Source organism: Durio zibethinus, chromosome 1 (genome assembly GCF_047325235.1).
Source record: "Durio zibethinus cultivar Kanyao isolate XHJ-2024 chromosome 1, ASM4732523v1, whole genome shotgun sequence".
Lineage (NCBI taxonomy): Eukaryota > Viridiplantae > Streptophyta > Magnoliopsida > Malvales > Malvaceae > Durio > Durio zibethinus.
Genome location: NC_143162.1, coordinates 31,442,609 through 31,469,727, shown reverse-complemented (window position 1 = coordinate 31,469,727; position 27,119 = coordinate 31,442,609). Strand labels below are relative to the sequence as shown.

The 27,119-nt window shown below is 31.6% G+C and overlaps 3 protein-coding genes across 3 annotated transcripts; 2 read left to right on the top strand and 1 right to left on the bottom strand.

Moving 5' to 3' along the window:
• The first annotated feature begins 3,047 nt into the window (after positions 1 to 3,047).
• On the top strand, positions 3,048 to 13,655 carry LOC111312307 (uncharacterized). Its single transcript, XM_022912464.2, has 17 exons — positions 3,048 to 3,462; positions 3,567 to 3,692; positions 4,786 to 4,953; positions 5,066 to 5,359; positions 5,614 to 5,708; positions 6,192 to 6,276; positions 6,894 to 7,106; positions 7,645 to 7,704; positions 8,648 to 8,727; positions 8,882 to 9,207; positions 9,304 to 9,395; positions 9,471 to 9,600; positions 10,837 to 12,029; positions 12,129 to 12,436; positions 12,793 to 12,957; positions 13,084 to 13,414; positions 13,508 to 13,655. The coding sequence occupies exons 1-16, from the start codon at positions 3,190 to 3,192 to the stop codon at positions 13,193 to 13,195; spliced, it is 3,720 nt and encodes a 1,239-aa protein (XP_022768199.2). The 5' UTR covers positions 3,048 to 3,189; the 3' UTR covers positions 13,196 to 13,414; positions 13,508 to 13,655.
• A 4,283-nt stretch (positions 13,656 to 17,938) lies between these two features.
• LOC111312306 (uncharacterized) lies at positions 17,939 to 19,964 on the top strand. The gene is made up of 3 exons (XM_022912463.2): positions 17,939 to 18,897; positions 19,415 to 19,536; positions 19,643 to 19,964. Exons 1-3 carry the CDS (start codon positions 18,643 to 18,645, stop codon positions 19,791 to 19,793), a joined length of 528 nt encoding a protein of 175 aa, XP_022768198.2. The 5' UTR covers positions 17,939 to 18,642; the 3' UTR covers positions 19,794 to 19,964.
• Positions 19,965 to 20,176: 212 nt separating this feature from the next.
• LOC111312305 (UDP-galactose transporter 1-like) lies at positions 20,177 to 24,267 on the bottom strand. The gene is made up of 5 exons (XM_022912462.2): positions 23,885 to 24,267; positions 22,477 to 22,726; positions 22,162 to 22,369; positions 20,989 to 21,220; positions 20,177 to 20,662 (listed from the first exon to the last, which is right to left on the bottom strand). The coding sequence occupies exons 1-5, from the start codon at positions 23,993 to 23,995 to the stop codon at positions 20,438 to 20,440; spliced, it is 1,026 nt and encodes a 341-aa protein (XP_022768197.2). The 5' UTR covers positions 23,996 to 24,267; the 3' UTR covers positions 20,177 to 20,437.
• Positions 24,268 to 27,119: the final 2,852 nt, after the last annotated feature.

Sequence of the window (27,119 nt, the reverse complement as noted above, 5' to 3'; positions counted from 1 at the left end):
CTAACTAGGTGGAACTCCACACATCTCATACTTTAAAGTGCCCTTTATTTTCACATGGCTTTCTCTCACTTGGAAATCAATTATTCAAATTATAATAATTGTCCATCTAAATTTGAGTGGGATAAAATTGAGAAATTAAGTTAGTTTTTATGTGTTTTTTATAATATTACTTGTGTGTTTTCAAGAACAAAGTACCATACTACTAACTTTTTCTTCGTTTCAATTTTTTTGGCATACTTGACATTGAATGAATACATGAATAGAAATGATGTGTAGTTAAAAAGATGGTTTTAATGATGTTTGATAAGTTTGAGAAGTAATAGTTTTAATTTAGTTTGGTTTTAGCCATAGCTGTGATATTGGATCATCTTTACAAGCTACAATTTATGTATTGAAGTTATAAGAAGCTTTACGAGAATGATTCAATAAAGTTCAAAATGGTCAAAGATAATCTGTTTTCTCTTTATGATGAATATGTTGATGCTGTAAAGGCTTCTATTTGTAGTTCATCTTTGGTTGTTTCTAATAATTCTAGTAACCAAACTATTGATGAGGGATCTAGTATAGCTACAAGTTCACATAAAAATGATGTCTATAAGGTAATTTGTTTATTTTAAAGTTTAATTTTTTTATTACTTTTTTATTTTTGTAATGTTTTGTTATAAATTCATATACATTTGAATTTTTCAATTAGAAGTTTGACACTTTTGACATTGATAACGGTGTTACTGTATGAAAATCTCAATTAAAGTTATATTTAGAAGAACAAAGGCTTGATAAGACACAAGAATTGAATATTTTGTAATTTTAAAAGCAAAACTAGTTTTGGTATCTTAGGCTTGCTACCATGGTGCGAGATATCTTAAGCATTCCTATTTTTACATTAGCATTTGAATTTGCTTTAATGTTGGTGGTAAGGTTTTAGACCAATATCGTAGCTCACTTAAGTTATAAATTGTGGAGGTTATTATTTGTTATAAAGATTGGTTATTTGGAAAAATTACTGATAAGAGTTTAGATGAGATGGTAAATGGTGTCATCAATTTGGATCTTAACACAAAAGTTTTTCTTTAGTAAATTGCTTTACTTAATCTTAAGTTAATTTAGTTGTGCTAACTTATTGAATAGCTTTTAAATTATTATTATTATATTTTAATACTATGAAGCTAGTAAGTTGGTATATATTTGAATTGTATATGATATTTGAAGTTTGATGATATGTTGTATCTGCTATGTATTTGCATATATTAGTGTTATTCGTGTGTATCATGTTTATTTGTATAAATTAGTGTTATTTGTGTTTATTTATAGTCTATTTAAACGGATTAATTATATATTTGTTATTCGTATTGTGTTACATGTAACACGTTTAATAAACATGTCATATTCATATTTAGAACTTAAACACATTTTATAATTCGTGTTTTAATAATTTGTGTTATTACACGTTTTAAATACAACACGAAACATGATACGAAAATACGAATTATTAGGTTTACATAAAACTTGAATTAATCTAATTATTAAAGATTGTTTAGACTCATAATCAATTAAAATAGTATTAAAATTTTTATTTTTATATTTCAAATATATTAATAAAATAAAATAAATATTTATTTATAAAAAATACTTCAAACATAGAGCGGATTTTAAAAATCATATTTAATACTTAACTCGAATTATATCAAGTCTCATGTATTGCTCAATTTATGAATAGGTCTAATAAAATTTTTGCATGTAAGATTTTCTCATTCATGCATGTACAATCAATTCTAAAATTTAGGAAAAACATGCGAAATTTGAAACCATTATTCAAATTATTTAAATAATTATGTAATTGATATAAAAAGAAAATTGTTCATTTCATGATTTTTTGTCTTTGAGCAAATAACTCTTTGTCCAACGAAAATTAGCTCAATAGCAACAACTAAAAGAATAAATAATAAAGTTAGTAAGTCTTAAATATCAAGATTTGCAAGTTCAATTGAATTGATTTTTATCTTGTATTGTAAAATTGCCCAATAAACCAAAAAAAAAAAAAAAATCATTGAGAAATCAAGTAAAAAAACACAAAAAATTATCCAGGCTTAACCACTTGTCCACATCTACATAGTAAGTAGTTATTCTATTATTAAAAAAATTAAAGTACAATAAAATATATTTTTATGATTATTTAATCCGACTCAAAAAATTTTTATAACCTTTTTAATAATTTCAGAAGAACATTTACTTAGAAAACCACTTTTATATTATAAAATAAAAATATAATAAGATTAGAACTTTTACGTGGGATACAAAATTTAAAATTGTACAACTACAAGATGTTACGCACAAACTAAAATCCTATTCTAATAAGAAATTTTAATCAAGTAAGATATAGTAAAACAAGATTTTAAAATTTAGATAAATCAAGATTTTAAAATTTTTTATACCTATTTATAATATATATAATTATTGATAAATTTATTTTTTATTAACGAAAAGAAATTAATTAATTAAAAATAATGGATTATAAATTAATTAATTCTTTTTAATAGTATTAGTTTTATCATATTCCACGTTCAAAATTGTTTGGATTATAGTTATAATTATAAATGTGATTTCATAAATTTTTAATTATTTTTTTATCATTTTGTCATTATTATTCAAATATAAACCAATAAGTTTTAATAAAAAAATAATGGTGGCTGACATTTGACAACCATCGGTTAAATCAGACGTTAGAAAAAATCAAGAGAAAGGCGGGAAGGGGAAAATTTTAAAAATAGATTTAGTAAAATTTAGTTAATTAGTAATTGGTTTTCCAAGTAAAATTAGATTTTAGTAATATTCACTTCTTTTATATAGATATAATTATTTGTACATATATATATATTGTATTTATTTTATATTAATTTTATATAATATAAAAATTATCATTTTATAATATATCACGTTAAATATTAAATATATATTTTTAAAATTTAAATTATATTATTTTTTGTTTTTTATCGAATATAAAATTATCAGATTTGCAATATAACAACTACGGTAACATTTTGTAACCCACAACACGCGGGAAGAGAACCCTCGTTCCCTCCAACTCTCTCTTAGATCACCTCTGAAAATTAAAAAGCACAAAAAAAAAAAATTTTTAAATCACTCACAAAACCTATTTTCCAAAATTAAGATTGGATAAACCTGAATTCCATGGACGAATCAGCTGGGAAAAAAGAGGCAGAAGTGCTGATGGTCAACGACACCGACCAGAGGGAACGGAGGAGCGTCCGCCGGAGATTGGTCCAGTCAACCTTGTTTCCCAACAAATCTCCTGAAATTGGACCGAAGATTGGCCAGAAGGCTAACGAAGGTGACGATGACAATAACGACGGCGAAGATGAAGAGTTATACTGTAGTCAAGGCAAGAAGAAGGGAAGAAAACAGAAAGGGAAAGTAACTCCCCAGAATCAAGCTTCTAAAAAGGTTTAGTTGAGTTAATTTTTAGTTATTTGAACCGATTAAATAGAATGGAAGAGCTGTTTGGTAGTTTTTGTTTTTACAATTTTGATGTGATTTTCAATAAGCAGCCAAAGGAGAAATTGCCCATGAAAACTACACCGAAGAAGAATGGGATGAATAATTTGATGGAGAGTGGAGATGCATCATCGCCGCCAATCCCTAATTTGAGATTGGAGGCAAAGTTGACAGCTGAGGTTAGTTATTATGCTTTTTCTGCCTTATTTTGTTGTTTTCGTGAGTGCGGTGGGTACAAGATAGAAAACAAAGTACAAGGAAATGGCTTCAAGTCCTGCTGCAAATGTGTTTTTTAGGCTTATTTTGCCCTACCAATTATGGTATGCAACAGTGATTAGGTCAAATAGCCTTAGGCTTCATTTGGATGGGTGGTGAGATTGATTGCAATGAAATTGAAAACAGTAATAAAAATTATTGTAGCTACGATTGAAAAAATAAAATTATTGTGGCTGCGATTGAAAAAATTAAATTATTGTAGCTGCGATTGAAAAAAAAAATTCAATGAGAATTTTATGTTGAATGGATATCATTGGAGTTAGTATTTGGATTCAATTGGTAGTGTGACAAGTTCAATCACATCGCACCGGAGGTGCAGTGAAATCCAAATGGGAACTTAGATACAATCAAACCTTGTTTGATAACACTTTCCACTTGTTTGTACCTTAGATGGGATAATACATTAAAACTTAGGATCAAGGAGAGAGAAAACAATCCTGAGACTGTTCATGGCGACTGGTGTTTGGTGATACTAATTTATTGAAAAGAAAGATGCTAGGGTATTAATAGGTGATGTAGGTTGTGTGCTGTTTGGTTGGAAGCCATTGATAATGTAACATAGCTTATGATGGAGCTCTTGGTGCTTAAATAATGCCCAGCATGATGTCATTGGATAGGATGCACCTACTTATGAGAGTAGGGAGAATGATAAGGAACCCTCACTCTTACAGCCTAGTGAAGAGCTTATTTCTCTCCAAGTTTCCTGGATCCTCTTAATTTGGAGAGGCTACTAGGGTTCTTCTTGCAACAAAGAAGCTGTTATTGTTCTTTCTTCTTTTTTTTTTGCAGAAATTCATCTGCCTTAGCTCCTACTCCCCCCAGTCTTTTTCCTTGTGATGAGTAATGCAATATGGTGTCTATATATTTGGCTGTCCATGCATCAGCTCGTAATTCTAGCAAGCAGTTTCTAAGTCCAAGATATGCTAATAACTAAAATGCAATACAATATTTGACATGTAAGCTGTAACTGAAAGTGTGTGTTTTATGCATGATCAGGAAAATTCCCGGATGTTTGCAGGAAGGCAAATTCATCCGTTTTTTAAATCACGAAAAACAAGAAAGAGGGGCCGAGAGACTGCTGAAGTAGGGAGCTTTGATTGCTTGCTTGACAGAAGTAACAAAGGCATTAATATTGGTCCTATTCATGTGTTTGAAAGAACTCAGGTATGACATTATTGACAAACTTGTCTAAATGTATTTTATTTTCTGATTTTGAATTTGAAATTCTATAAATGTTCTTTCTTATCTGGTATGACACTCAAACTTCGTTATGCAGGATGATGTAGTTCTTGATTGGAAATATTGGACATTTTTTGAGAAAACCTCCATTGACACTGGTTGCAACCTTGAAGGCCTAGTCAAATCAGTTTTTGAAAGTTGTGTTGGGGCATTATGTCTTGACAACTTTCCTGGTGTTTCACATTCCTCTGACCCATCATTTGTTCAAAACAAGTTGTCAGATCAATGCATTATTCAAGATAATGACTTTCTTGGAGCATCAGTGGCAATACCTGCTGTGCTAGTAGATAAGCAACCGGAAAACGATCAGTTCTTAAAGAGATCAGAAGGGGTATGTGTTGTAATTTTATCTTTATTATCTTTCTTTTCTTTCAATTTATTTTCAAGAAATCCTAGACAGCCAACCCCCACAAATTCCTAAACCCCATTTAACTTAGACAAGAACTTAATGTGGAATCTAACGTAGACCTCCTTTACACTGCTTCTAAAGGTGTGCTGGTTGCATGTGAGCCATTGCTTATCAGCTTTTTATGTAACTTTGAACATTCTTTGATTTATTTGTCACTATAAATTTGTTATTGCCAGGACTGCAGAGTAGATGAAGTTGTTGTCCCTTCTAAGCTGGCTGATTATGTGGAAAATTCAGAGCTTGAACAGCGAACTAGACTTCTTCAAGAAAGGTTGGAATTTTGCATATTAAAACTTTTCTTCCCTTTTTTTGAAGTTCCTTTCTGATATGTTAATTTAGGATTGTCTTAATATGTTATTACAAATATTTTGTGCGCATTAAAAGTATTGTTTTCATATTTGTTGTACAATATCTTGCTCAGTATATCTTGTTTGCTACTGTAGTTCCTGAAACTATTCAATTCAAAGTATGCAGGATTGAGACAGTTATGATAGAAATAGGAGTTGCACCTTAATAATGTTGATACTTGCTTACCAAATGGAACTATCCCAGTTGGTATCCACTAACTTGTTAACACCTTGATTTTACTGTCAAGGTCAATGATGCAAACTTCTGCAACCGTTAGCCATACTAATAATAATCTTGTGTATCCAAAAGAAAAGTTACTAATTGCTAGTTAATGGATTTTGCCTCTGTGTATGTAAGTTTGCCATTCTTCTAAGCAAGATCGTTTCCATTATATGACTGATTGCAGAAGTGTGCCATTGTACCATGGTTGCAGTATCCAGCCTGATAATAGCTTATGGACTGATAAGTACCAGCCAAAAAGTGTCACTGAGGTGAATTTTATTAGCTTGTTTGTTCTGAACTGCAATCATCCTAATAGGGAGGGGTTGGGGGATGTGATATTATCGGCTACAGGGTTAAAAAAGCCCCTGAACTATAATTAAAAAAAATTCAAGCGCCTATTTCTTTATTGCAATCAATCAATCCCTCCAACTTCTATTTGCATCCAATTAAACCTTTATTTGGATGAAAATATTAACATCGTTAATTTTTTTGCAAACTAAAATAAAATGACATCAATAAAATAGATTAAAATTTACTACATGGTGCAATTAATATATGTAAATTAAATAAATAAAATTTTCTTTTTTTTTCTTTTCTTCTTTTTGTTTATTTTCTCTCTCCCCCCCCTCTCTCTCTCTCTCTCTATGATCTCTCTAACAGTTTAATTGATTATAGTTCAAGGGCTAATTGATTAAATTTTGCCTTGTGACTTGATTTTGTCCATTAAAGGGTTCAATTGAGTCAAAATAAAAGATTAAGGGCTTGATTAATTGCAATAAAATGTTAAGGGCTTAACTGATTATTGAATTATAATTCAAGGGTATGTTTAACCCTTTAGCCAATATTATATTTCATTTTTTTTTTCTTCGTTAATGCTGCTTTTCAGGTGTGTGGTAATACTGAATCAGTGAAGTTTATGAGTGAATGGTTGCATATTTGGCGCGAGAGAAGTTTTCAAGCCATCAAAGCCATTGATAACTTTGATAAAGGCAACATGCAAGAAGATGATGATGATTATTGTGAAAGTGATTTTGATTCAGAAAACATAGATGAAGAGAATAGCCTGAAGAACGTTCTCTTAGTTACAGGACCAATTGGGGTAAACAAAAAAGTTTTGGCTGAAGTTTAGCTCATATTTGCTTGTTTTAGAGTTAATCCTTGTGTCCGTATGCTTTTGCCAACTCACATAATGAACTGTCATGTTTGGCTTTGAATGAATTTATTATCTCTTTATAATGTGTCGCTGCATGTTGCAGTTGATATTTTCTTTGGTACTGGTTGAATTCTTTGTATATGCACTTCTAACCCTTAATGATATGTTTTTTGGCTACAGGGTTTAGTGGTGATATTCTTATGTCTTTGGTTGATTTTAGATTTTTCCTTTCCTGAAAGTGGAACTATTAAATTGACTTTAAGTTCTCACAACAGTGAATGTAGTTACACCTGCAAAGGTTTCAGTCTTGAGATTGTATAAGGTTTAAGAGAACTCTATTGCTTATATTCAATTGGAACTCCATTCCTATTCTTCTTCTGAAAGCGTTGCTTTGTTGGAGAGCGTTCTGTGTTTGTTTCAAATTATGTTAGGGGCATATGCTTTTGGTTTTTATTGGTAGTTAGGTATTTTTCTTGTGTTACAGAGTGGGAAGTCTGCAGCTATCCAAGCATGTGCAAAGGAACAAGGATTTAAAGTTCTGGAGGTGCTACTAAATTTTTAGATTCTTGTTCAACTGTTTTACAATTTCACTGTCCAACATTAGTTTTGGCCATATCCAAATGGTACTTAACCTGGCATGAAAATGCATATAACCACTAAGTTTCTTTGGCGTAATATTAGAAATCTGTGAATCAAATGGACCCTCACTTTATTATGAATCTAAGGCTCCATGTAGAGTTCTTAAGTTCCCATCAAATGGACTCATTTTATTATGAATCTAAGGCTATCTAAGGCTCATGTAGATTTCTTAAGTTTGCAAGTCTAAATGCTCATAGTTGTTACTTGTTAGACATGTCTTGCAACTGAAAGACAAAGATTCATCTCTCCTTCATTTCTAAATCATTGGATACACAAATGAGTTTGACTTTGAACTTATTTGTACGTTTGGTGTTCTGGAAGATTTTGACTGAAAGTGATAAAGTTGCATGACTATAAATCAGTTTCTTGTCCTGTACATTCAAATTCATGCTGCAATTATCTATTGTGCTTTTGATACCAACTTTTTTTAAAGCTTGTGTTTATGCCATTTCTTTAAAATATACTTGTATAGGACTGAATACTGAAATTTTCTGTAAGTTCGAAAACTATGAAGTTTTCTTCTGGTTCTCTTCCCTAGTATCGTTTTTTCTTGTTAAAAGGTCAATTCATATTTCAAAGTCCCAAATGTTTTAGCATAGTTTCCCATTTGTTAGAAGACTAGTTCTACTTCTACTACTTACTGCATTCCTAAAAATAGAAATAAGAAGCAAGTAATGTCCTTGCAATTCCATATCGCTTAGTTAAATCCCTCTGTGATTACAACGCATCCTTTCATGCAGTCTATTGAGTTATATCATTCCAATAAATTTTTAGTGTTTTATAATTTAATGATAAGAGCATAATCCATTAAGTGAAAGTTGAATGCTTCTAATTTATTATTTTGTTAGTCCAATGCATCAGACTGTCGAAATGGAGCTGTTGTGAAGCAAAAATTTGGTGAGGCGTTAGAATCACGCTGCTTTACAGGGTTGGTGACTTTGTCTTCAGCATCACTCTCACACTTCTTTCCTGCGTTACATTTTATTTTTATGATTATTCTATTGCCCATTGAAGTGTCTGGTAGAGTTCAAGCTTTACTATTGTAATTATCTGTCCTAAATTGTAACATATATTTATTGCAGGTCAGTAGAAAATCCTTTAGATTCACTTAGCAAGCATGTGATGAAATCTGCAGGAACTTTATCTAATGGTAAAGCAGTGCAAGAATTTGATGATGAGGTGATAGAGTTGATACCAATGTCAGATGAGGAAGATTCATTTGGTGCCCATGAAGCATCTGGAAAACGTGTCTGTAATGATAGTGAGAGTGGATTTGGTCAAGCAAAAGTTAAGCCTTTGATTCTCTTTGAGGATGTGGATATCTGTTTCGCTGAAGATCGTGGTTTCATAGCTGCTATACAGCAAATTGCTGAAAAAGCAAAGGGGCCCGTGATATTGACTAGTAATAGTAAGATGGATTTATCGTTGAAACAGTTTTATTTTTTCTTGACACTTGTATGACCTGATATATTTCCTTGTAACTCCATGTTGTGGTGGTAATCAGGTAACAATCTTGTTCTGCCAGACAACTTGGACAGGCTAGAGTTATGTTTCAAGATGCCATCACCAGAAGAGCTGCTTTACCATCTTTATACGGTAAAAGTGTCCGGTGCCTTTAACATGTTACAAAAATCTTTACATTTTCATGTTTATCTTATCTTTGTGCCTCAGGTCTGTGAAGCCGAGAAAGTCACCATTCAACCACATTTACTAAAGCAATTAATTAAATGTTGTCAGAGTGATATTCGGAAAACCATCATGCATCTCCAGTTTTGGTGCCAGAGCAAAAAGTACCCGAAAGGTTAATAACATAAGAAAGGCATACATGTTTGCATCGTACATCTATTCTTGTTTCTGAAATTTACATGTTACAAAAGAGGTTTAGTAAACTGGCTTTCCCTATAGTCAGGTGGGGTACAATGCTTTTAGAAGAGACCATGAAAAATTCTAGAGAAAGAAAATGAAAAGGCTTTAATATTCAATATTTCTCTCCAGATGGTTTAATCTGTCAATATTTTTGCAAATTTTGATAAATCACTCTGTAAGAAAGTAGAAGGGATCAGTTTTAAAATAAAATTCATCTGCACGTATGTGCTTGTGCATAAAGCAAAGTATCATTTCAAGTAAATATTGACCATCTATAAATACATATTCACTTTGATTTGGGTATCTCAATAGGACCATGATACATGTGGGAGTAGAACCCTATTTAACAGTTTTTGTGGTGTATGGTGATGTATGGACTAGATTTAATTCAAGTGTTAATGTTTTTAAAGATAAATGCACTAGAAAACTTCTGATCGGCCTTTGTGGTTATGGACTTATGGTTTAGTGTTATTTCAAGTGAAGGGATTGGTTTGGTCTAGTATGGATATCTGTTCTTGGATATTCTCACACGGTTTTCTAGTGATAGATAGATGCAATGTTCTTTGTGCAACAGGGAAAAAGGGGGTATATTGGTTCCCAAGGCCTCCCTCTGCCCCTGGTTAGAAACATCTTAAAGTTATACCATATTTTATTAGAAAATCACGTTTTGCATATTCTGCATAAGTTTTTCATGAAAGACAGTGGGCAGTGTGCAACTTTTTTTAAGTGAACCTTACCATATTGTTCTTAATTTTATTTGCGTTTTCACTTTGTTATTGATGATTGCGATTTTGCATAAGTTTTCATTGTAGTTACAGCTGTGTATCTCTGGATAAGAAAAGCTAATGGAAGAGAAAGAGCTGCATTACATTAAAGGTTTTGACATGTCATAGTTTTTGTAAAAGGATTTCTGTTATCTTTTTCTCTGACTTTTTGGAAGTTATATGTGACTTCTAGAGCTTTCAGGAACCAATTATATCTTTTTTTGTTTTACCTGGTCCAACTCAAAATACTTATTTTGTGCTTGACAAAGTCACAACAGGTCTTTTTAAAGGGTGTGATTTCCATGTTCAGTATATGTTCTTGAACTCATTGCCAGTTTAATCTCTTGTAAGAGCAATTCTTTCTATTAAATATTTATACTTTATTTTAACACACATTGGTTATCCAGATAGGAAATTGCAGAATACTTATGGCTTGCTGCTGTTTGACATAGAAGCGGGTCAGTTGGTACTACCAACTATAATCCCTTGGGACTTCCCATCTCAGTTATCAGACTTAGTTGAGAAGGAAATTGCCAAGACATTGTCCATTATTGAAGAAAATTCAACTTTAATGGAGGTGATTGAGGAAGGACCTGAAAATAACATGTCAAATGGCTTGGAGATGCATAATAATGAGATAGACAGTTTAGAGGCAAAGAAGGAAGTGATGTTAAGCAGGAACCTTTCTATTCATGATTGCAATGAATTCATAAACCCTTCTTATGCTGCACATGACTTTTATAATTCTTCAGGCACCCCAGTTTCTTTCTCTCGGAGAACACGTAGGAAGAAACTTGATGTTGTAATGTCTTCGGATTCCGAAGATGAGCACTTTAATATACAACCTTCTTTAGTTCCAGACAAGAATGTTAACTGTGAATTGTTCATCAAAGAAGGTTGCGGTGTCCTCTGTGATTGTCCAAACATTCAGAATTGCATAAGCCCATTAACAGATGAGCTACTTTGTTCTAAAGCAGAGAATTGTGAGGACAGGGGTTTCCATTGCTCAGAAACAGCAAATAATTTACAAATGGAAACTTGCAAATCTATGGATGTATCATATGTTCCTGAGTCATCCTTTGTTCCTGAGACTGAAATTATTAATGGAATGGAGCTGTCTTCTCGAACTGTGTCTTACGTTAATATTGCTGAAACAACAGAAGTTTCTGTGAATTGTGAGTTCACAGAGGACCTTTTGCCAGTTGAAACAAATGATTCTGGTAAATTTATACACAAATTAGTTAAAACTTCAGATATGTTAGGTGGTACATGCAGTATTACAGCAGAAGCATCTCATGAAGAGGTGGTGGAGAATTCTCAAAATGAGTATGATGAGGCTGCATCAAGTGGGCATGCAGTGATGGATGAATGCAGCCGCATGAATTTCAACAAAAAATCCTTGCTTATTGGGAAATTTAAGAACCATGTGGCTACTGATTTAGTACAAGAATCATGGAAAAAACTCCGTGACAGTCACGCTGATCTAAAACAGTATGTTGACTCTGAGCCAAAAGATGTTCTTAAAATTTTAAAACTTACTTCTAGAATGAGCGATCTAATTTCACAAGCTGATCAACTGCTTTCCCAGTGCCACACACAAGTAAGTGATGAATATTATTATTATTATTATTTCATTAAGAGACAGTTTCTTATTGTGTTTGTGCCCGTTATCCGCGTTACTAATTAGCTACTTGTGTAGGATTTTTTGGAGCTGTTAAGGATCCCTTCTGAGGGTGCAAATGCATTCAGCTGGTGTGATGAGCAGCTGCAGATGGTTAACACGGTTTCACGACATGGATTTTGTGTCTATGCTAAAGATATTGATGCTATAGGATCAATCATGGGTTTTGAGCATAGGGTAGATTTGAGCCAGGAGTTGCTGGCTTCCTCAACTAGTGCAATGGCAATTGGTAGATTGCTTGGAAATGATGCTAGGGCAAGCAGGACTTCAGTTGGTGGAAAGGGTTTGGACATGGGCCCATCAAAACGTGAGCTAGCAGTGAAAAGGTACAGAGTTTTCATCTCCCTTGAACCCATGCTTGGATGTATTACTTCCATATGCATTGAGCAATTTGACCTTGGCAGATCATAGTTCACTGATCAAATTTCATGTTTATTGTTGATCATTTACAATTTCTGTTGTGGGTTCCTTAGGATGGAATGAAGAATTTCCTTGGATAAGAAGAATCTCTGTGGATGTATTATTTAGGCATTCAACTAATATGCTCTGTCTGAAACAAATTTTGGTTCACTCGACTTGTTAATAGACATGTTTTCTTGCTGCTTGATTCGTGCAATTTAAAATTTCATTATTGGCATTGTGTTTTTACTTACCTAAATCAGTTTTGGCCTTTGCAATACAGGGAAGTGAAGTCACGTCTTTTTGACATCATTAGGTCCTTAGTCCCTTCAAGATTATACTTGGCATTGAAGGGTGCTGCATTTCATGAATATATTTCTTCATTGGGATGGATTTCAAGATCAGAAGCTTCCCGCTTATCAGTAGACATGGGCTTGACAAAAAGGAGGTATGCAAAAGTTTATTTCAAATTATTTTCTTGCAAATATTAGTCCTTAATTATTCACTCTCCATTATTCATGCCCGACACATCCCTTGTAGTAGTTTTGTTTTGTTACACGTTGTTTTTATACAGGACACGAGGTGCTTGCCATTACTTGAGTACTGGTGCACTACTGTTATCTCCCGAAGATATTTCATTGTTGGATCAATATAACTTTTATGGCAAGTTATCATCCAACAGCTGATGCTAGTCAGAAAATCACAATTGAGGGAAACTAACAAGATGGACAGGGTAACAGCTGCTATGGATATTTAAATGGATCAGGGAAGTCGAATATCATTCAGCAGACGTTAAGAGTGTAGGATGTGATACTAGTAATTATTGGAAAAGAAATGTCTGGAACGGCCGTCATTTTTTGGTCCAACCTTAAGTCTGATTAACATGCCTCAACATGTGAATGGAGGTAGATATCTTACTCTTGGATGTGATTCCATCCATTCTCCTCATTGTAAAGCATTTATTTATTTATTATTTTTATTTTTATTTTTATCCCCAGGGAGCTAATCTCTTTGCTTACTGATTATTGCATTGTCATTATGGAGCTTTGATCCTCCCTTTGAGATATTGGCAAGGTATGCCTCCTTTTACAGGCAAATTTGAAAAGAGAATCGAACTTGCTGAACCGTTTCTTGGGTTCCTGTCAATTATTGTTATCCTTAGATTAGGTGTGACAAATTTTTGGATGTTTTTAGCTTCAAAGGCTTAGTTAATTAACCACAGTAGTTGCGATTATATTTTATAATATTAACAAACAATAAGCGTTGAATCATTTAATGCATCAATACCTTATATTTTATAGGTGTAACATATTCAAAATAATAATAATAATAATAATATAGGTGTAATGTACCAAAAAGATAAATAAAAATTCTTGTTATTTAATATATATATATATCTATATACTATATATAAAAATACCAACTCTAAAATTGCAAATAGTTAACTAGATATATATTTTATTAAATTAATTATTTTGTATTTAATTAATGCTTTTATTAAATAAAATATTGACTAATTTTTATTTAAGTAAATTGTTTCTTATAAAATCCTACATGTAATACTTGACACATTTGGGCACATTCTAGCATAGAACATGCCACTAAGTTAAGCATTAAATCCCTCAAGCATCATTGCAGCAGCAAAGAGAAAAAAGGTTTTGATTTGTAACAAAGATATATTAATGTTGTTTTTTCTAATTTCTTGGATGGATATTGGAGAGACAGAAAAAAACAAATAAATTACTCCTGTTCGTTCATTTTGTCAATCGAAGTCAATTTTATTCATTACTTCAAATAAAATCATAAAAATATATATAATCATATATATGATTTTAAATAAAATCATTTAGTGTTTATATATATATATATATATGTCCATCTTTTTTGTCTAAGTTCGAACCCCTAACCTCCAGCACTAAAAGACGTAGTATATGGAAATTTTGTCCACCTATATTTACTCTAATCTTGATTTAAATGATACATGGATTTGCCTAGAAGAGTTTTAAACAATTTTTAGCCTCTAGAAGATGAGAGTATTAGAAGATCATTGGAATTTAATGCAAAGCATGGTGTGGATTAACATCTTTTTGAAATTTGACTTTTCCTCCAATTAAGTATGTACATGTGGGAACTTAAATGCCAACAAAATGTTGAAAAATATTTCCTAGTTAAGTTTTCATATTGTTTAAATTTACACATGCAAAATTTATTGACAGCCACAGGATTGTTTTTTTCATAGTAAAATTTATTGACAGGTTAGAAGGCAAGAAGTTAAGCTTTGCCATGAAATTTCAGGGCAGAAATAATCGCTCCCGTTAGTTCCTTTTCTTTTTATTTCCCTCATTAATATTTACAAGCTTAGTAGCCCTTCTCAAGCTAGCCAATTAAGGCAACCAAGCTTTTAACATGGTTCGGGTGGTGTCGTTCTATCGTTGTTACATTGAGAGTTGAGACCCTTTTTTGATATAAAGGATGACACCACCCAAATAATTATAGCCGATGAGTGATGACCCTACAGCACAGCACTTTAGGGAGAAGTAGAATCAGAACCAACATGATTCATACTCATAATAATACGAGTACCCTTTTCCCTTCTGGTTCATTATTTCATTTGACTTTTTCCAAGCCAACCAGCCAGCCTGTAGCTCTGAATGTTCAAATTCAAAATCAAATCCCCTGCTGCGACATGCATGTCATTGCTGTTGCCATTTCAAAGTCTCATTATATTCTCTCTCAAACCATTCCCCTTCTGTCCGTCAGCCTAATAATCATTCACTAAATCACTGCTCTTTTTTTCCATGTGTCTGATTGGTGAAATAAATTATATGATTCTATTTCTCCCTACGTACTGTAGGGTCATGAACAGAAAGAAGAAAACAAGGCATATGTATACATTTTTTTTACTGTTGGTTCAAAATAGTTAAATGTAAGTATTATGATTTAATTTTGATATTATATATCGAGAAAGAGTAAGATTCATTTATATCAGTATAAATTTTATATTACTTTTTTATTATTGAATTAAAATTAAATCTATGATTAATTTGAATAAAAATAATAGTTTTAGTTTTGACAATTTTGATTCAAGAATCAAAGAGAATAAAATTTACATCGGTGAGCAAACAAATTACATAAAGTTTTTTAAAAGTTTGTAAATTTTTTAAAAATAATTTTAATAAAAAATTTAAATCAATAAATTAATAGAATTCAATATAAAGATAAATATATATATATAAATTATTATAAATATTTTTTATAATTCAAATTTGATCGATACTTATTTATCAATAAATATTTTATTAATATTTCTACAAAAATATATATCTAAATTTATTAATTTTTTAAAAATTTACATACTTGATCTATATAACAAAATTTTTTAATATATCAATTTTAATTTTTTTATTTTTATTTTAATTTAATTATCTTTAATAAAATACTTCACAAATTTCATCTAAATCTTTTTCAATTGATAAGTAGATCCCTACTCTGCAAAAAAGTATCCAAGCATATCTTCCCTTTTACAATCAAACATCCTATATCCGTTAGTTAAAAAAAAAAAAAATCCTACATCCATACATGTATACATGTTTAAATGACATACAAATACTAATATATACGTTTTCCACTTGAACATTGATGTATGCAAATTTTTATTAAAAAATAAGTTTGCATACTCTCTTTGTATTATTGAAAAAAGATGTAATACTATATGCTAAAAAGAATATATACATATATGAAAATAAAGGGTATGGTCAAAGAATATATAATTGTAATTAAAAAAGCACATTTATCTCCCAGGTGATGCATGTTAGATTCATTATACTATGAAATTATATGACTATGATCATTCTTTGAGTCAATATAATATTACATATAATTGGGTAAAAAAAAAAAATGCAGCATATGAAATGGTATGGTCCAATCTTGAAGCCATAGTTTGTTTTTGTTTTTTTTTTTTTTAAATAATAGCATAACATAATTAGCACCGGCCATGAAAGACTGAGAAGAGATTGTATAGTTTCCACAATTCACGATTTCCCATGCAAACACAAATAAAAAAAACAGTAATATTATTTACATGTAATTGTTTAGATTTGGGTTTTCATTTTTTTAATCATCGTTGAGAAATGAGGTCCAAACTTCAAGCTAAGGTTGACATCAGGTTGGGTTCGGGACAGGTTTTGCTCATATCGAATTTGACTCGATTTTATGCATTATTAAATTTAAATTCGATTTTATTTAAAATTTTTTTTATTTTTTCATACTCGAATCCAATTCGATATTATATAAATCGTACTCGATCCGACCTTAAATTAATAAAATATTATTTTTTAAAATATAAATATTAAAAAATATTATTATATAAATATATATAAATAAAAAATTAAAAAATTAATTAAAAAATAATTTTTTATATAATATCGGGTCAAATTTACCTAAAATCTGATCCCAATTGTTTCCTAACTTTATTTAATCTGATTCAAAATTCGAATTAAAAAAAAAATCGATCCTATAAAATCAGGTCAAATCAAAACTCGTAAGAAACGGGTTGGATTGCCGTCTCTACTCCAAGCTCAAGACAAGAACTTAACCATTTTATAATTGTGCTCACTTTCATTAATTATTTTTCTTTAATGACTATTTGGCTACCATTTATAATTTTGAATGAGAGTAGCAGCCTTTATTGTGTTCATTTATGTATTAGAGTTGATGCAGTGAGATTAAAAAATATATATAGTGGTCCAAATGCAACTAAACTTATCGTATCTTAAAAGTGAGAGTAATTTTATAATATAACCTATGACTTTAAAATATTCAAAATTAATCTACACAGCATCATTCGGATAATTTTTTTCCCATTTTTTATAAAGAAATCGCAATTTGAACAGTGATGAATTAAAAAAAAAAATTTGAAATGTTCTTTTATAATAAATAAAGAATTTAAAATAATATTTTGCTTGTTGAATTCTTTTACCTTAAAAAAATCATATATGTATCATTATTAATACAATCAAAAAATATTTTTTTTAATATATGTAACTAATAAATCATTCAACAAAAAATAAAAAATTTTGGAGGTGTGCTAGAAAAAATGAGTCTTCAAATTTTTTTATTTTTCAATTTTAAAGGTGTTCATGAACACCTTATTCTATAACTTGCATCCGCCCTTAAACTTAAAGATATGAGAAAAAATTTTAAATTTTAGAATTTGAATCTTAGATGTATTAGATATTTTTTTTTTTAAGAATTATGGCGTGAATCAAAATTAAAAAATTTTACTTTAAAAAATTAAACTTTTTATCTCTTAAACTAACAAATGTTAATCATCAAAAACACTTTTCATCGTAGACATGGGCAAATTCATTAAATTCTTGTTATTTTTTGCGATAAATTAAAATGTAGGAACATTTATACAAGTATATATACTTATTATTTCTTTTACTTTATCGGAAACAAAGATCATGAGAGGGAAGAAAGAAATTTTAAACACTACTAGCAAGGAATCTGAAACAATGGTTGGAAATTCGAAGCTAATTGGCAATCGGCAGTACACTGAAAATAAAAAAGAATCCTGTCTTTCCCGTGACTTTAACCTGCAAAAAAGATAAAAAAAAATTATCATGGTTTTGCATCATCACAGCTGCATCACTTTAACGCCTCCATTCTGCCATCCATCGCACTTTTTTGTCTACGTCTTTCTTCTTTCGTTTCCCCAGTTTTTTTTGTTTTCATTTCATTTTTGGACCCGTTAGCTGTTACAGTTTCAGTCTTCTTTCGATATTAAAGCCCCACAACTTCCCAGAAACCCCAACCCACACACCAAGACCCAATTTCACTCCCCATTTCTCTCTCTCTCTCTCGCCCTCTGTGTCTGCACAAACTACTGGCCTGCGAGTTGTAGACCTGTAGTCTGGACTCAAAAGTCTTCCTCTTCATTACTAGTTAGTGTACTAATCAGTTTTGCCAGCCAATTTTAGGTAAGTGAAGTGATAGAAAAATGCCTAGTTTTTCGAGGCAGCTAAGTGGAAAAGAAGGTTGGAAATCCACGTAATGGAGATGGGGAGGGAACAACAAGTATAACAACGTTTGTGGGAATAGCTCTAGTGGGTTTGAGACAAGCTTAACTCAAATGGAAGGTCTTAAAATGTATGGCAATGGGGTTGACAATGGCTTGGTATTAAGGAAGAGAGTGATGGTTGTAGTGGACCAAAGCTCACATTCTAAGCATGCAATGATGTGGGCACTCACTCATGTAGCTAACAAGGGTGATTTGCTTACTTTACTTCATGTTGTTTCTCCAAGCCAGAAGACTTCTGACTCTTCTTCTTGTTCTCCTTACCTTGCTGACTCCCTTGGATCACTTTGCAAGGCTTGTAGACCTGAGGTAATACAGACAACTCTAAATTTGTTGTTATTTGTGTTTGTCCAGTTTCTCTCTTCTGGAAAAGACATGCTAAAATTTGTAATTTTTGTGTTTTTTGATGGATGAGTCCAATACGTTCGGAGTTAAAACAGTTAAGAGTAGGAGAAAAAAGTAACCTTGTCTTTGTGATCCTACTTGATATGATCTTCCTTTTTCCCTTTCAGTACCTTTTCGGTGAGAGGCAATTTTCAAGTTATTCTTTGGTCTTTACTATTTTTTCTTTTTCCTTTAACAATTTCACTGTTTCTTCCCTTGTTTTGGTTCATCTCTTATTTCTATTCTTTACAGGGAAGTAAGCTTTTTTCTACTCCAGTTTTGCCTTCCCTCTTTCTTTGCAGAACCCACAGCAGAAAAGTTTTAAGTTTTTTCCTTGGGTTGTGTGAGAGATGCCATTGCCATTTGCCATAGATCATGTTCTTTCATCTAGTCTTTGATCTTTGCTGGTTTTTACTTGCTTTTCATGGGGACCAATATTCAGGTAGAAGTGGAAGCACTGGCTATCCAAGGGCCCAAGCTGGCGACAGTGATGAGCCAAGTGAAGAAGCTAGCGGTTTCAGTGTTGGTACTGGGTCAGAAAAGGCCCTCTCCATTCTTAAACTGGTGGGTCCTTACCCGTTTCCAAGTACAGATTTTCCATGATTCATTCAGATCTTCATCTCACCCTATTCTGATCTTTCTAACCATTTGATCGTTGCTGGGTCTGCAGCCTGAGCGGGAACAGCAGCGCTGAGAACTTTGTTGAGCAATGCATCAATAATGCAGATTGCTTAACCATAGGGGTCAGGAAGCAGAGCAAAGGGGTCGGTGGCTACCTTGTCAGCACCAGATGGCAAAAGAACTTCTGGCTCTTGGCTTAGTTCTAGTTAATTTTTAACTAAATAACATACATGATTCCGAGTTAGACATCCATCCGTGATATATGCAGACATAAATCACTGTAATAATCTTAGCTTCTGATCTAGTATTTACTTGATGTATAATTTTATTACTAACTATAAACTTATAAGAATTCAAATTTTAGAATATGTAATTTATTATTATTATTTTCAAGTTATGGCTTTTTCTATTTTTAAGTTACCATCTTGCGTTCTTTATCTTCAAATTACAAGCTATTAGTAAAAAATTTTAAAGCAGGGGTGATCTTTTAGCCAGGGCACCTGATTTGAAATTCAAGATTATACTTCAAACAGCGAAATAAATATACCAGTTTTTGCGGTTGTGGCTAGTCTTGGGAGGAAGATACAGGTCAAAAATAGAAAATTTCCATTGGTTTCATGTATTCGGTATTTGGGACGCTCATAAATAAAGATATACGTAAGAAACTTGATAATTTTCTGTTTCTGAAAGACGAGAAAATATGTTAAAATTTTCCAACTAAATGAGTAATCTAACGTAAATCCGCCCAAGGTCATCGAGCATCCTGTCCAAACTATGCCATTTTTTCTTTTTTTGTGTCGTACCCTCTCCAAAAAGCCAAGAACCCCATAAACAACAAACTCAATTAGACCTTATCATCTAACTTATCATTATTTACAAGGGGAAGTAGTTCCATCCTGTTCCTAGGCGTCCGGGGTGTTCGAGGGGTTCCAGGAGGCTGTTGGGAAAGCATGTGTCGTACATACCCATAAAATGTACATCCCACAAGGGTAATACCACAGCCAACAGCATTTAGACCCGAAATCGGGTTTCGGAATATCAGCCATGAAATCAACACAGCAACTGCTACCTGTAAAAGAAAGCAAAAACATAAGAATAATGAATACTGTAATCAAAATCAAGAAATTTTTGAAGAGTTTAAGCAGTGGAAGTCTGCAACTATATACTACAAAATTTCCAAGAGGTTTGCAGAGATGGAAAAATACTTGCAACATTCAGATGATGAATTTTGCAAGTTCGTTATAGGACAAATAGACTCTAAATAATCATATCTAGGGTAAATTAGAAAACTTAAGCCCTAGCACACCACAATTAATGACAGCAATAATGATAGTAATGAATAGTATAACCGAGTCAGAACACGTTATCTATCCATTTTTTCTATACAAAACTCACCTTAAGGTTCCCAGCAACATTAAATGTGACAGCAGTAGTCGAGTGAATCACGTAAAAAATGGAGAAGTTAAGACAGAAAGCCAGCACTCCTGAGCTGAAAATAATGATGAGAGCTGCCCAAGGAGAGGGGTGGGTGTGAAGCCAATGTATAACCCCATTGCCTTCAAGTAATAGTGCTGGTACTCCCAGGATCATGGTTGCAGAAGGTGCCATGTAGTAGACAGTATTTATGCTATAAAAGTACGCACCAAAAAATAAAGTGGAACAAGATCAGAAAACTTGTGAATTAATGCGTTGGATAAAAAACTGCACAAATATAGAACCTAGCAGCACATCATAATTCTTAAAGATACAAATGAATTAAAAAAAAAAAAAAAAAAAAGAAAGACTTTGCTCATTTAGTATCAGTTACTCAAGAAAAAAGAATAAGCAAACTAAAGGTCTCTACGTATTATTGAAATCACATATACTACATCGGCTAGGAATGCGATGAACTCTTAGAGGCAATAATCAAAGCCACCAAGGAAAAAAAACAACATATTCATTCTCAGCTTTTATTCTCAGAAAGGAAGGAAGCTCTTGTATCTCATGTTGAAACTTGGCTCTGTTTAATAACTAGAACTAGTCTGTGATGAAGAATGTCTACATAATTACATAATTTTAAGTTGCTGGGAATTGCATGTTCAATACTTGGATTAAATAGCAGTTTGCGAAGTTTTACTAGAGACTTATAAAGTAGTGGCAATAAATCAAGTATTACATGCAATCTAGCGAGACAGAGGATTGTGTCAATAAGAAGTCTGCCAGTCAAAAGAAAACTTCCCCAAAATGTAAAAGTCCAGGCCATTGGAGGATGTGATCACCAAGGCAATGCCAGGTATTCTATTTGCTTGCCAAACAGTACAACTAAATGAGAAAATAGGCATGTGAAAGGCCAACTGACAATTATAGTAAAATTATGTGCTGGCTGCAGAAATTGACACATTACACTCAGTTAAATGCAGAACTAACTAAATTTTGCGTTCAATTTCAAGATTTTCTATGTCTGTCATAAACTAATTTACACATTAAACATGTGCTTAGCTTCAACCGAGTTGTCTTATATTTTAACCTTTACTAAAATATCAAAGATGGCCAAAAGGACATAAAACAATCACAAGAAAACATCACTACCTGTCAAATTTGTATCCATGCAGCAGAGATTCTGCAAGGATAGTCTTTGTAGAAGTAGCTAAACATCCAAATAAGGCAGCAGAAAACCCTAACATATTAAAACTAAGTTCTGTAATAGATGTGAGCAGAATTCCTCCAACAATAGGAATCAATGAGGCCCAAATTCGCCAGTCAAAGTACTTTCTCCAAACTAGCCACTGCAAAACAACTGTCAGAATGTATAGAGATCAGATGTGATGATGATACAAAGTCATGAGTTTTATCAAGATAATGCGCACAAAAATGATGATTAGGCTTGTAATTTCTAAATCCCACCTGTAGTTGCAGGAGTGAATGACTTAATAGTCTGCATAAAAGAAACTGGGATGTAGCGTAAGCTAACATTTCCCAACACTATGTTGATACAGAACACAAAAGACATGGGAAATATCCTTTTCCAGCGGTCTTCAGGATCAACCACTATTAGAGGTTTAAGCTTTAGCACTTTGATTACCAGATATGCTCCAATTGATGAGCATATAAAGTGAATGCATGATACTGAGAGGGGAAATTCGAAATCCAATTTCTGAAAAAAAAAAAAAAAAAAGACAGTGTCATATACTCAGACCTTTGACTGTAAGTGTCAAAATCAACCGATTCCAATCTAAGATACCAATATCCCAATCTAACAATTGTTTGATCACTGAATGTTATACTTTGTTATGTCCCCTAGAGAAAAAAGAATGAAAAATATAGAAAGAAAACATTTAGAGAGAAATAAATTCATATCAGGCTGTTCATTGGACTGAAGAGAAACCAAAGGATTAGGCTCCCAGCTGTGCCCATATTAAGTTACAAAAACATTCCGGTAGTTAGCATCAATCAGGATAGAAGCAGAGTTAGAAGTATTTTTACGCATCTGAAATTTTAGAGACATAAGTGAATCATTTGGAATGAATTGAAAGAGCAGCACAAAATCACTAGCATATTTCCCAAGATTGCATTAAACCATTCAAAATTTTGGCTAATTCTTTAAGCAGGAAAATTTACTTGTCAAGCCACAAATTGAAGGTTCACGTTTAATCCCACCACGTGCAAGACAGCCATCACTACCGTTCCCCCCTCTCAACATGGTCCACGTAAACAAAATGAACGTTATAATACCAATATATGAGGAATCATATATTTATATTCCTAGATCTGTTACTTATGTACCTAGACAAAACTGAAAACTGCAGACACTCTCCTCTAAAACGAAACTGACAGCCTGGCCATGACTCCAATTCTTCTAGGATGAATAATTTAAGTCCATAATCAGGCCGTTACTCTAGATTACAAAACAAAATTAAATAATAAAAAATATAAAGACGACAAGAACCTAGATTGTTGATATTATATAATTGACCAGCTAAATTGTACCAGTTGGCAGCCTCTTTAAATTTAAAACTTTCATATAATATGTATTGTTTAGTAAATTATTGAGTTAAAAATAGCCAACACAAGAACTCAAATTTTTAATTTAAAAAAAAAATCTAAAAACATAAAATTTTAGTCTTGCAAGCATTACCATGAATCAATCAACAACTCCAGCAAAATTTTAACTGCTACTGAATCGAAGCAGAAAACAGAAGGCATCAAAATAAAAGCTTATAACACAACAAACAGAATTCTATACTAATCAAATAACTAGATCCAAATAAAAAGAAAATTAAGTTAAACCCGAGTGCCAACATTAGAAACAAACCTGAAAGATCCATTTGTTAATGATAATCACGGTAACATTAAAACCCCACCACTGGAGAATTGCAAGAAGAGATCTGAAAACACCCCACTGCCACAATTTCCCCTCCTCCATTTCTCTCCCCCACCCCCTCTCTCTATCAACAAAACCCCACAATTCCCCCAAAACCCAGATCACCAAAAACCAATAAAACCAAACGAAAAAAAATGACAACAAAAACAAAAGCCACCTCAAATTTTCGTTTTTGGAGTATTGAAGAGGTAGCTAAGTTATATAAATAGAGAGAAAGAGAATTAAAATTTAAAAAGAGTAACCTAAAGAAAATGTGAGGGAGGGCGTAACGGTGGAGGCAGACCTTCCATATGATTTTCTCTCTTTCTCTCTCTAATATGAAGGGGGTTGAATTTTAAGTGTCTCTTAAATTTTGTCATAGAATTATTTTTTTTATGTAAAATATATTATTGGTCAGTCAATTATAAAATATTATTAGTAATTTTTTAATTTTATTAAAATTCAAATAAATACTATTTTTAATTCATTATTAGTTTTTGATAATATGCCGACGTAATAATATTACATCAATTGTTAAGTCTTACATCAATATAATAGTAATAATTTTCCCTTTGCATTTGCAGTGGGGTCCCCCTCATTAGAAAGTTCCTAGGAAATAGGGTGATCAGAGCCATTCAATGAATATACTTTCTTTCAATTTTTGACGTTGACTATAATTTTTACCATCGGATTTTGTCTAATTATAGAACTGGTTTCACTTTGGAGAAACCTCATATGAGAAACCAAACCAGTTTTTTTTTTTTTTTTTTTTTTTTTTTTTTTTTGGGTTCTAGTTTAAGGAGTTCGTAATAAAGTTGGAGATAATTGCGGGAGGAATAATAATAGTCGTAATAAGTAAAGTTTTTTTTTTTTCCTTCTTTAATGTGCTTTGAAAATTCTTGATATAACTGTCCTGTCTTTATGAAAAAAAGTCACGGCTGACTGTTAGCATCTAACGTAGGTTTTTATTTCCTGCTTTATTCTCTTTGTTATTTGTTTCTTTTTCTTTTTAAATTACTAGCCATTTTTCTTTTCATTTAATGGACTGAAAAGGAGTCGGATCTCAATGAACAAAGCCATTAGAGAAAATTTCCATTAAGAAATTGACAAAAAATAATTGAAAATTACATTGTTCATTTCTGCCATGATTAGTGCAACAAGAATTGAATTATTATCTTATACAAAGATGATGAAGTTTGTAAACTTTAAAATTTGTATTAAAATATTATAGTAACATGTTATTTATTTATTATATTAATTTATTAATTTTAAATATATTGTAATGAATACGTGATAATATTATTCTAATATTGTTGTTGGAATTTAAAAATTTTAATGTACTAAATAACTTTCCATGACAATTATTTTTGTTTTAAAATGTTTATTGAATCAGAAATTATCAATTATTGTAATATTTTTATAAAATTGATGGAATTTGTAATTTGATCCAATTTAATATTGGAAGTACTTGATGATAAATAAGTCCTTTATTTTTTTTTATGATAATGAAGTTAGTTAGCTGAAATTTAATGGACACAAAATGTGGTTCCATAAAACCATAAGAAAGTAAGTTTTTGGCATTTAATATCAACTTTGGGTGTTGAAATAACACTATTGCTTTTGTATTAATTCATGATGACAAAAGGATGCCGTGTGTTCTTATAACTTTGAGCCTTGGTCTAGACGTGTACATGGTTTTATGGTGGTTTTGATGGTGATGATATGAAGTTATTGGACAAGTCCATTGTCCAAAATTAACCAAATAAATGAAACTAAAAGTAACTTTTATTAATTGGCCATGTTTAACAAATTTCAAACAAAATGGTTTTTCTATTAATGTACCAACAAGCAAAAAGCATATGGATTTGTAGGATTGCCACCTAATATGGTTTCAATGAAGAAGTGGAGACATGACACTGATTAAAAGTCGTGCATTGAGCAGACCGACCACCAACGTTTTGTTTTGGCTTCCTTTATCTGCCCAATAAGATAGGCTTACAAAACGTTTGATCATGGCAACTATAAATGCAAAATGTGAGTGAGTGGTGGAGAAGTTACTCAATCTTTGCCTTTCTTGGGGCCAATTGGAGCACATGGATCAATTGACAAAGTGAATTATATATTATTGTAGCTGAAGGGTCTCTTAAACATTGTCTCAAAACAAATTTAAAGTATTTTTTTTTATCTTTTAGATTATGCATAAAAATAAATAAATTATAATGCCTCGAATATAGAATTAAATGTTGAATTTTAAAATAAATTATCGATAAAACTCGAATTTAATGTTGTTTAAGTTGAAATAGATGATTTTATTAATTAAATTAATGCCTACAAGTGGATAAAATAAAATAAAATAAAAGTCTTATGAGAGTATTAACCATTTGAAAGTACAAGTTTAGATATGTAAATTTGATTTAGTAAGTAAGAAATGTAAAGAAAATTAAGGATGTTAGGCCACCGGCATTTCAAATTTCTGCAGTGCTGCCACAGCTAACAAATCTGCAATTTGTGGCAAAAAGTATTTTACAAGAAGGGAAGCATTAATAATCCCTATGCCTAGTTTTGCAGGCTGATTATAGCTTATTAAAAACTTGCCCACTTTTCCGTATACCGTTGAATTAAGCTGCATATTTCTCCTATAAGTCTTGAAGTTGAAAATGGGGTTCCTAGTTATTATTGATCAAGACTCCAAAAATTCAAAGAACTTTGGCACTCCGTCCTGTCAATGATGAAATCCTTTCGTTCCTCTGTTAATTTACAGCTTACTCAACACTGTGAGCAGCAAATTAAACAATTTTTTATAAAAAAAATTACAGTTAAAAAATTAAAAATAAAAAAAATTCGCAAGTGTTGAATTTTCATTTTTATTGAAATTCACTTTTTAAGATAAGCGAATGAATTATTTAAATTAAGCCTTCAACTAAAATAAACGTGTATTTTCACTTTAATAAAAAAATAAATAATAAAATTTAAAATTTAATTCAATTAATTTATATAATTATATTTTAAAAATATCATTCAAAAAACTTAAATTTAAATTTTAATATCTATAATTCTTCTCTTTACTTTATAAAATTAGTCATCAAATGATTATTTATTTAATAATGAATATATGAGTTTGATTTCAAATTTTAAAAACATCTTGAAGCAGTAAATGAAATTCACTAATGCAAATTTGAGGCTTTGT

Excerpts from the sequence above, each read along its gene's own strand:
- LOC111312306 (XM_022912463.2), top strand. The coding sequence starts at position 18,643 with ATGGAAGGTCTTAAAATGTATGGCAATGGGGTTGACAATGGCTTGGTA. Across the intron at positions 18,898-19,414 it reads GCAAGGCTTGTAGACCTGAG|GTAGAAGTGGAAGCACTGGC; the intron begins GTAATACAGACA and ends ACCAATATTCAG. Across the intron at positions 19,537-19,642 it reads CCCTCTCCATTCTTAAACTG|CCTGAGCGGGAACAGCAGCG; the intron begins GTGGGTCCTTAC and ends CTGGGTCTGCAG.
- LOC111312305 (XM_022912462.2), bottom strand. The coding sequence starts at position 23,995 with ATGGAGGAGGGGAAATTGTGGCAGTGGGGTGTTTTCAGATCTCTTCTT. Across the intron at positions 22,370-22,476 it reads ATTCACTCCTGCAACTACAG|TTGTTTTGCAGTGGCTAGTT; the intron begins GTGGGATTTAGA and ends ACATTCTGACAG. Across the intron at positions 20,663-20,988 it reads ATGTTGCTGGGAACCTTAAG|GTAGCAGTTGCTGTGTTGAT; the intron begins GTGAGTTTTGTA and ends TTTCTTTTACAG.
- LOC111312307 (XM_022912464.2), top strand. The coding sequence starts at position 3,190 with ATGGACGAATCAGCTGGGAAAAAAGAGGCAGAAGTGCTGATGGTCAAC. Across the intron at positions 3,463-3,566 it reads AGAATCAAGCTTCTAAAAAG|CCAAAGGAGAAATTGCCCAT; the intron begins GTTTAGTTGAGT and ends TTCAATAAGCAG. Across the intron at positions 7,705-8,647 it reads AAGGATTTAAAGTTCTGGAG|TCCAATGCATCAGACTGTCG; the intron begins GTGCTACTAAAT and ends TTATTTTGTTAG.